This window comes from Triticum dicoccoides, chromosome 6A (genome assembly GCF_002162155.2).
Source record: "Triticum dicoccoides isolate Atlit2015 ecotype Zavitan chromosome 6A, WEW_v2.0, whole genome shotgun sequence".
NCBI classification, from domain to species: Eukaryota; Viridiplantae; Streptophyta; class Magnoliopsida; order Poales; family Poaceae; genus Triticum; species Triticum dicoccoides.
This window is the reverse complement of record NC_041390.1, coordinates 570,246,288-570,256,849: the sequence shown is the minus strand read 5'-3', so window position 1 is coordinate 570,256,849 and position 10,562 is coordinate 570,246,288. Positions and strand designations below refer to the sequence as shown.

The 10,562-nt window shown below is 47.3% G+C and overlaps 1 protein-coding gene across 1 annotated transcript; it reads right to left on the bottom strand.

Moving 5' to 3' along the window:
* Positions 1–2,841: 2,841 nt before the first annotated feature.
* LOC119315994 lies at positions 2,842–5,450 on the bottom strand. Its single transcript, XM_037590405.1, has 7 exons — positions 5,382–5,450; positions 5,188–5,301; positions 4,672–4,956; positions 4,323–4,583; positions 4,021–4,064; positions 3,632–3,803; positions 2,842–3,108 (listed from the first exon to the last, which is right to left on the bottom strand). The coding sequence occupies exons 1-7, from the start codon at positions 5,448–5,450 to the stop codon at positions 2,842–2,844; spliced, it is 1,212 nt and encodes a 403-aa protein (XP_037446302.1).
* Positions 5,451–10,562: the final 5,112 nt, after the last annotated feature.

Sequence of the window (10,562 nt, the reverse complement as noted above, 5' to 3'; positions counted from 1 at the left end):
GTGGTGATGGTCTTGGCCGTGGTGAAGGCCTAGGTCGTGGTGATGGTCTTGGCCGTGGTGGTGGCAGAGGCCGTGGTGGTGGTCTAGGCCATGGTGGCGGTAGAGGCCGTGGTGGTGGTAGAGGCAGTGGTGGTGATCTTGGCCTTGGCGGCGGCCGTGGTGGAGGAATGTTCACTTGGCTCAATGGACCATTGTCGTATATCACTTACTATGATCTTGTTCTTTTGGCTCAATGCTTGTGTTGTCATTTTGCATTGTGTGACTAACTATTATATTGACATTTTCATAGGTATGGAAACAATGAAGGGGGTGGAGGACACGGAGGCGAAAGGTGAGCTCCCTTGGTGGTCGGAGGAGGGAGAAGAAGAAGAAGAAGAAGAAGAAGAAGAAGAAGAAGAAGAAGAAGAAGAAGAAGAAGAGAGGAAGAAGAAGGGACAAGGACCATGACCTTTTCTGTGAACCAAAATGTGTGCTACTATGTGATATGAGACGTAAATGACTATGTCTTTTTGGCTAAATGTTTGTGTATGACTATCTGATTGGACAACTCTATTGCTATGTGTGTATGAGTATGTGATTTGGACTACTACATGTGATTTGGATATGATTATGTGCCATCTATGTGAATCACAAAACATAAAAATCACTTTGTATATGAAAACAGCAGATAGTGCAGCGCCTAAGGCCGAGGCGCTGCACATTATAGTGTAGCGCCCCTCCCATAGGCGCTGCAGACTGACTTAGCAAATTTTCGGGTGCAAAAGCTCCTGGAATGCTTCTGTTGCTCTCTGGACTGGGATGTCCAACCGTGCAGCGCCTCTCCCTTAGGCGCTGCACTGCTGGACATCCCAGTCCAGAGAGCAACAGAAGCGTTCCAGGAGCTTTTGCACCCGAAAATTTGCTAAGTCAGTCTGCAGCGCCTAAGGAAGGGGCGCTGCACTGTAATGTGCAGCGCCTCACGCCTGGGCGCTGCACAGTAAAGAGCAGCGCCTATCCCTTGGGCGTTGCACACTCACTTAGCATTTTTTTGGGCAGAAAACATACTGGAAGCTTCTGTTGCTCTCTGGACTGGGATGTCCAGAAGTGTAGCGCCTAAATAGTAGGCGCTGCACTATGGTGTGTGGCGCCTCTCCCTTAGGCGCTGCACGGCTGGACATCTATTTGCTGCACTCACCCCCCTCCCACCCATCCCCACCCCACACATCCCCACCCCCACACAAACCCGAAGCTCAGTGCCTCCCCTCTGCCCTCCTCTCTCCCCTTCTCAAATCCTCCTCAGATCCGGAGTATTTGACCGTGGATTTCGAAGCCAAACCCTCCCTTAAGGTAATCTCCTCCGTTCCCCTCGTTTTCATCCATAGGAATTGTCACATTTGCTCAAATCTTGCTACTTTGGGGATTGGATTGGATTTGCAAATATTTGTTGAATGATGTTAAGTTTCTTTGCTAATTTGGGTTGGTTAGGCTTTCATGGTATGCTAGGGTTAGGGGTATGTGTGTTTGATGTTGGTGTTAGGGTTATGCTATGGTTAGGATTGTGTTATTGTTAAGTGGGGGTTAGGGTTAACCAAGAACTATCGGTTTTGTAGGCATGGCTTCATCCGGTTCCATGACGAGGCCACCGTGTGCTAACCAAGAAGACATGCCGAACAAGTGGGAGGACGCATCTTTGGACAAGGTGAAGGATAAAGATGCCAACATCCCGCCATGTTGGTGTGGAGATGTTTGCAAGGTGAAGGTATCCACCGACCGAAATAAATCATGAACGGAAGGGCGGAGATATTTTGTATGCCCGAACTATGCTTATGATCGTGCACTTCCAACTAACGCCTATGACCAACCACCGGTAAGCTCAAGAAGTAAAATGTTACTATCAAATGTGTGTCAACACTAACAAAAATTTTGTATGCAGTCACCGCCTCCTCTATGCAAGTACTTCACGTGGATAGATCTTGAAGTGCCAGAAGATGTCAAAAAGGACCAATACCAAGATTGTGTTAGGCGGCAACGGCGGTTCGAAGAATTGTTTCGAAGAGGCTTGGAGGAAGAGCGTCGTTAGAAGGAGAGGATGGAGCGGAAGAAACGAGACGAGGAGAGGGCACGCCAAGCGAAACTTGCTCGTGAGGAGGAAAGGGCAAGAAAGCTTGCAAAGGCTCGCGAGGCGCAAGAGGAGGACTCGGCCCGTGACAAGAAGGGGAAATGGCCTCGCTCTACTCAGTAGGGACTTCGGTTCGGTGCACGAGTCGTGAACTTGTGAGGGCATGTAAGATGTTGGTGAACTATTTTCTAGGGCAAGCTACCATTTGTCATTTGTAATGAATGTGTCGTGAACCATGTCGTAGTTCGAATTGTCTTAAGCTATGAACTCGTCGGCATAAAATTTTTGTTTGTTCAAATTGTTGTGATGATGCAGTCATTGTAAGTATTATGATGTTCCGGTGAAATGAATGTGCTGTCAACTCTGTTTTTGCAGTAAGGTGCAGCGCCTAGGCTTTGGGCGCTGCACTGTGAGGTGCAGCGCCTAGGCTTTGGGCGCTGCATTGTACAGTGCAGCGCCTGGCTGTCAGGCGCTGCAGTGCTGTTAACTGCCAAACTGCAGAAACAGATTCCATTTTGGCAAATAAAAATATTGAACAATTCAACTGAACAAATACCACAATACCACAAATACTGAACAATTCAACTGAACAAATACCACAATACCATAATAATTTGAACATCACATCTTTTGGGACAACACAAATACCACAATAGTAAGAGTTCACCAACATATAACATAACCAAACAAGTTCATCAATCTAACGAAACGGCTACAAGAGAGCACTTCCATAGTAACAAACACTAATGCCTTCCACGCGTGTTCCTGGTGCCACGCCTGCAGGCAATCTTCTTCTTCCTGGATGGACGAGCATCCTCTTCCTGCACTTCCTCCTCCGCCTCCGCCTCCACCTCATGATCCAAGCTAGCCATCCGCGAGGTCCCTACGACCACCTTTAGGTTGCCTCTGTTGTCAAAGTCGTTGGGCGTGTACCGGCGTCTGGGCTTCCTAGGCTTGAACACATATGGGGACCGAAGTTGAGCGTCCGCCAAAGTCATGTCATCATCAAGCTCATCGCCCTATCACACAATCAAACAATATGGTGAAGACCGACGTCGTAATCAAGTGAGAATCACATCTAAAGGATTAGTCATACCTCTTGGGTGACCGCACCCTCATCATCCTGATAAGCATATGAGGAACTCACATCATCCCTCTGATGGTGAGATGAGGGGTCTGATGGTGTACCAGACCTAGAGGCAGATGGTTCATCAATTTTGGGATCACGACAACCGAGAAGATTCGATAACCGCCGTAACTTCCTAGCCTGACGCTGTAACATGAACAAGTGTGGAAGATATGAAACTCCGCAACATAGACTACCTCTCATAGTGAATGCAATTTGTACCTTGAGGAATGCTCGTAGTGGACCATCATCATTGCCTTTTCCAACCGGTGTTTCCTCCAGAATAGACTGGCTCTCATCAGCTGCTTTCTTGATCTCGGTGCGCTGCGGATGAGAAAAAATGAACACGTTAGCCATTCAAACATGTGTAATACGGCCAACGGGAAAGTAAAGAAGAAACACTTTACCACATAGTTAATCACCGGAACAGCAGGGACTCCGTGCCCTACCCTGGCATCTATGTTGTACTTCCCCTTTGATAGATCCTCAAAGTTTACGGGTTCTTCAAGAATATCCTCATTATATGCCGGCGGGCATATCTCAACTCGAGTATTTTCAAGAAGCCATCGTATGTAGTTATCAAAAGCAAGTGGACAATGCTCACGAAGCTTGGCGCGTGCACTGCTACGAGCTTCCTCCACACAAAGATGGAAGCTGGTAACATACGAAGCATGATGCTTGTCCCAGTCCTTTATCTTCCGCTGCCTTCTCCTGTCCAACCTGCATGGTACAAAACCAAACATTAGCAAAATCAAGGAGTGACGATGCTTAGTCAATACGGTTCATGCTGTCTTACCTATGAAGTGCTTTGTCCGTATCCACCCATTCCGGCGGGTGAGGCTGGAACAGACCAAACTGACGAGACACGTGATGTGGCAAATGAAACTCAACAGCCCAGTTGCATATCAGTGGGCACCGCATACGCCAGAGATCCCTATCCCGCAAGCACATCGAGTTGATGGTAAACTCCGGGGTGTACCCAAGTCTGTCATCGGCGCCATATGGCTGCCATTCCACCTATGAAATAGGGCAACAATGCAAAATTGGTGAATTTTTTTAGGCAAACATGAGAAATGACTGAAGTAATGACCTCGTTACCTGCTCAGGCGTAATCGTGTCCAACTCGGCAACGTACTTCTGGTACATGAGATTGACATCGTTCGTCATCTCGGAAACCACATCCCACTTGTAAGCCCAAGTGGGGCGCCGTAATTCGTCATCTTCATCTTCATACCAAGGATTAAACCTGACGCTCTTCGGGCGTCCAACAGGCAGACGCTCCCAGCTCCATACAGAAAGTAGAAGCATATTACCACCAATGCCTGCACTATCTGTGATCCTGCAACATGCATCGTCCAGCTGCATATGAAAGAAAAACAATGTTAACTTGACAGCAAGCTTGCATTGCTAATGAAGAAATGAGTTGATCACAAAATAGACCAACTACCTGTCGGTACAAGTAGGCAAGAGTCGCTGAACCCCAGCTCCATTTGCTATCGAAGACGGTCAACGCCTTCAGCCACATCCATGGAGCGTTCTTGCCAGTGGAGTCAGGAAACAAAGTCCTCGACACAACATACCACATGTAGACACGAGCATGTGTCTGGATCACGTCATCAGTGGCATCCGGAGGGCACGTCGCAAAGTGAGTTTGAATCCACGTGAAAGCAGCTCCGGATGCTTTCCTTTCCTTCTTCTTCTTCTCTTCTCCCTCCTCTACATCAGCCTCAGCCTCGGTAGGAGCCATACCGATAAGAGCAATCATCTGCTCGCGCCACCCATCAGAATCGGTGCTCATACAGAGAGGCATGTCGTCGATAGCAAGATCGGTGATCAACGAGACATCCTCGAGCGTCACGGTCATCTCCCCAGTCCGAAGATGGAAACTATGCGTCTCCGGCCTCCACTGATCAGCAAGAGCGGACACCAGTGGAGCGTTCAGATTCGGCGTGGACCGGCTGACCAACTGAATCCACGGGAGTAGTCCTGCCTGCTTGATGTACGGTGTGTACCGCTCATCGTAAGGCATGGCAGGACCAGAGACCCCGTGATACCGAATCTTCAAAGGTTCAAGCTTCTGCAAAAAACAAGTAATGACAAATCTTAGGGCATGTAAATTTCAACTTAAGGCAAAATATTTAGATTACTCGTTATTACCATCTCCTTCTCGCGCATCATGTAGGCCCGGTGTTTCGTGTCGTAGACATCGTCGAGAAGCCAAACCATCCTTACAAAGTTCAAACAATAAACATATATGAGTTCATCTCAAATATCGGTAAACACTCAACATTTCATATGTGTTCATCTAAACATCTCATATGTATTCATCTACAAGAATCTCAACATCTCCTTCTCACACAATGAATAAATGATTGTAAATTCTCATATATATCTAGTATGTCATATGTGTTCAAGTAAATCAACATCTCATATTTCAAATAAACTCAACATTTAATATATATCTAAAAGAATTCAACATCTCACATATAGCTACAACACTCAACATCTCATAATTATCTACAAAATTAGGCATCTCATATATATCTAAAAAAATTACAATCTAGGTTTCACTAACAAGAATCATATAGTGTGGGGGGGTCAAAGGTTCCACCTAATCTTGGGCAAACAAAGATCCAAACCAAGCAAATCAAAGGTTCCACCTAATCTTGGGCAAATCCCTAAAATTGCAACGCATTTACGGAGAAAAAGAAAGGGAACAGAGGAGTTTACCTAGTAGGAGGGATTGGAGATCGAATCCGGGCCTCAAAACTTCAGATCTGAGAGGGGTGTGGGGGGGGATCCGAAAGGAGCGCCGCTGCCGCCGCTCTCTGTAAACAGAGCAACTGCTCAGAGGGGGAAGAACTGCTGGGAGGGGTTGGCCCGATGCGGCTTAAGTCAATGTGCAGCGCCCAAGACATAGGCGCTGCACATTACACAGTGTGGCGCCTATCCCTTGGACGCTGCACTGCTGTCTGTGGGGCCGCAACCCAACCAGGACTGCCACGCTGGCAGGAGGTGTGACGCCTAAGGCAGAGGCTCTGCACAGTGGTGTGTGGCGCTTAGCTGTCGGGCGCCACACGAAAGGGTCAGCAGAGTGAAATTTTTTCGAGAGCAGATCATTTTGTGATTTGATTTCGCCCTGAGGTCAAATATATGATTTTTGCCTCACATGGCCACTCAGTGTGTTCGTGTGAGGGCTGCAGTGCGCGACCACATGCTGCTAGGCTACAGTAGGTACGTAGTAGAGCCATTGCTCCGTAGTGTCCCTTCTCTCGTATGGAACGGCCCTACTGCTGCACGCGAACGGCGCATGGGCCGCAGATACGCCATCAAAAACGGCGCATGGCTCTTCTCTCCTCGGCTCTCTCTCTCTCTTCCAGATTTCCCGGAGGATGGATCGATGATAGTGGAATAGAAGCGACGATTGATTTCCCAAAAGAGGAGATGCCGAGAAAGTTTGGCTGGTTGGTGCAGGGATAAGATGATAAGACTGCTCAAATATATACTCTACTATAAGAATGCCGGTGCGTTGTGACGTACCTGTCAATAATAACGTGATTGTATAAAAAAAATGTTTAGCAAGTTCTGACCATGAATTATCTTATATTTTGATTAGAAGTTCGATAAATAAATTAAAGTGAAATTGGTTTAGAAGATAAGAAAATTAAAATGATTGATTATCATATACATGAAAGTATGAACGAAGGGGTGGTGAAAATAAAGGTGAAATGAGAACCTTGCGTTCTTTTTAAGTAGTAGAAATATCGTTTGGTTCAGATTTCTTTCTAAAAAAATTGAAGTTAAAATTGCCGCTAGTTTATATTCTAATTCATGAATCAGCTGAAAAGTCACAGATGTGTTGAAGAGATTTGAGCGGCCAAAGCGGGCATACTCCCTCTGTCCGGTGAAGAATGTACGTTTGAGTTTAAAAGTTGTTCACAAAAAAGTGTATTTTTATCTTCCCAAACTTTAAAGTATTTGCTCTCATTACACGGTAATCAAGGCCAATAGCATTTTATACATAGTCTTCTTAATTCTTATATGCACTTAGCTCATTGACAGTTAGGTAATTAAAGAAAAAAGAGATGATGGCTTGCATATTCCAATGTATTTTTTATTCCACTTCATAATTTGTCCTAAAAATTTTATATGCACACTTTTCATCGGACGGAGAAAGTATGTGCTACTAATGCATGTAGCCCGCAGATCCAGTCATGTCCAACCAATCATTTGTTGCGACTGTGTTTATAAAAGAATTCATATATCTATTGGTGTAGAAAGCCAAATTCTACTGTCGTCATCAGATACTTAATTACTTTCTCGATTCCTATCTAGAATTCCCGCCAAGAAGTTAACAGGAGCACATATGCAAATATTATTTGCATGCGGGCAAAGTTATTCGACCAACACCATAGCAAGCAAGTGTTCGCATGCATTTGCCACACACATAACAATCCTAGACGAAGCTACTAGGCTTGTTCACAAAAGGAACAATCTTATCCGGAGGGAATCGGCGCTAGCGCTAGCATTCTGCTTTTGTAGAGCGATCTGTTATAAAATTAGGAGATGCCATCTATATCTATATCAATATAAAAAGACTTAAATGAGTAGATCCAACTATCCCAGCCATCAAACTAAGTTCCAGCGTTAAACGTGTCTAATATGCAATTAATATCATAAATATTGCACTAAACATAGAATTAACACATAAATAATAGCATACATAATATCCGCGTACAATTAATATATTACCTAAATATTAAGATGTGTTACACATGCGCATTTACTAGTTCGTTTAAGTTACCTTGGCCGATTAATAAGGTTTGCGTGCGTTGTCGGGGAAGGAGGACGGCAGCAGCCCAGCGGGACGGACTAGATTTGGATTCCCGCCCGTTTGCAAAAGTTTTTCCTGGACTAAAGCTAGGCATATGTACCTAGAAATACTGATCACAATCCCAGAAATCTCACGTGCTTATATATACTTGGCCTGCATTAACTGAAAGGCGTAAGTTCCTAGGGGATCGAATTTTCTTTTGGACCATCTGGCTTTACAAGTATCGATTGGCTGGTTGGTTGTAGAATATATTGGGCGCACTGAAGCCGAACACACACACAGCTCACGGCTAGATTCGTATTTGGCCAGCAGCAGGCTGACACGACGTACGGCTACGACGGAATTGCGTGCCTCTAGCTAAGATAGCTAGTGTCGATCTATATATCTAGAGCCTAGTGAAACCGGTGTCATCCACCACTGCCCACTTGATGACTTGTAGAACAATGTACTTCCTCCGTCTTCCACACTGACGGAGTTCCGTCAAGTGATCGGTCACTCCTCGTCAACCTTGTTAAAGGAAGTTTAACTAAACAATTGCACTAAAGAAAAGGCTCTCTCCGTTATAAACTATTCCGCTCCCTAAGCTACCTTCCAGTCGATCTGTACTCTTCACTACGGTTTCAAGTACTCACTCCATCGAGCTAGTCACGCCTCTCGGATTCACTCCTCGAGGCTAGGAACAGTCCTTCGGCATCGGGTCGATACGCCCTAAAGGGCATGTCTCCCCTATCTGGGAGGGAGTATACATCGCTAGCGAACAATGCTGATTACATGCAAATAGAAAAGGACGCAATGAGGGCTCGTTCATCGCAATGTTGAGGTTGTATTTTACCAACCACTGATAGTGTCCCACATTGCCCACAGCACAACACTCTGTTCCAACTCCTCGGGTACGATCAGGTCTCCGTCTTAGCATAGATCCGTGTACCGTACGTACAACACTCGTACCAGCCGTCCTCGTCGTGCTATGAACGAGCTGCCGAGGAAGCGTTCAACCATGGCCGGAAACCTTTTCTCGCTCTTCATCTGCTTTCGCTGTCGGACCGTGCGGCCTCACGCCTGCTTCTCCTCTACGAGACTACGACCAGATCGACGAGGGCATCGCCTCGAGTCCTCGATGTGTACTGTTCGTCAGCGTGCTTTGAACACTTGCATTGTCGTCGATCCCGACCTCTTTCGGTCGCGATCGATCTCGATCCCTAGCTCGTCGTGGATCCCAAGGGAAGATCTTCGCAGACCCAGAGTCTTCGCAGTTAGATCTTCCTCTTTGTTTTTTGCAGTGGATTATACAGTGCCCACTTTAGCTGGCTAGCTAGGGTCCAAGATGGAAATGATCAAGACCGTCCGTTGCACAAGACGATGCAGTCACTTGAGGCTCCAGTCATACGCACGTAGTAGTATTACGGATGCCGCCGGTTTACATGCGATTGGGAGCCCGTGATCTGAATCTTTGACAACAGCGCACGCTGATGGGATCCGATCCATATCGTGCCAGGAAACCAAATCTGCTCGTACGTCTCGCTCGATCGCTTCCTCTGCTGGGTCAGTCATGCGCGCGTGGAAAATTGCGTCAGGGCTCACGACCAAGGCGGATACGAGAGGACCAATATAAAACAGCCATGCACGCGTGCGTAACTTTAACCGGCCAGAGACTTCCAAGCGAGCCAGCCAGCCAACAACTCTTCTCTTCGGCCGGCCGTTCACGAGTAGTGGACGGACACGCGAGTGCGCTTTCCGCGACGTCGCCACTCCGATTCCCCCACTAGCAGACTGCCTAGCTAGTCTAGCTAAACTCCAAAGCGGTCGCAGCCGAGCTCGCTGCTTTGCTCGACCACTACGTGTCCTCCGCAAGAACCGTCGGCGATGTATTTTGTGTGACACCGACGCCGACGCGACGGCGCAGGCGACCAGCTGTTCATATGGGCAGAGCCGAGGCGACACGAGCCCACTTGCGGCCAGCCATGCCTGCCCATCATTCATGAACCGGCAACCTAAACAGTAGGGACGTATTTGGTAGACTGCATATATCTCAGTCAGGCCTGCGTGAAGAAAAAAGACCCGTCTGGTTACTTGCCTTCATTGTTGGGCAGCATAGCACGGCCATTAAAGCATCTCTAGGTTTGCATTCAGGGAAGTGCTCAAATTGGCCAATTTTGTGGTCAGGCCCAAACGGTGCAACCCTAGGTACATGGGCGCGGGCGGTTACACGCGTGAGTGCGGTCCAGAGAAGTCGCGTTGTTTTCAGACGTGTCGTCATAAATTACCCTCACCTCCTTTCCTCACCGCTCTCTCCCCTCTTCCCCACTCACACCGCCGGCAGCGACCATCGGAGCGACACCTGGGCGATCCAAGACGGCGGCTACCACCGGAGTGACTGCGGACCTCCACCGGAGCGCATCGGCCATGGCGGTAAGTCCTCGCCCTCTCAGTACATTTACTGCTTTCGACTCGGGCTAGATTAGATTTGAGCACGTGATTGGAGAGTTAGGGAGGGGATTGAAAAC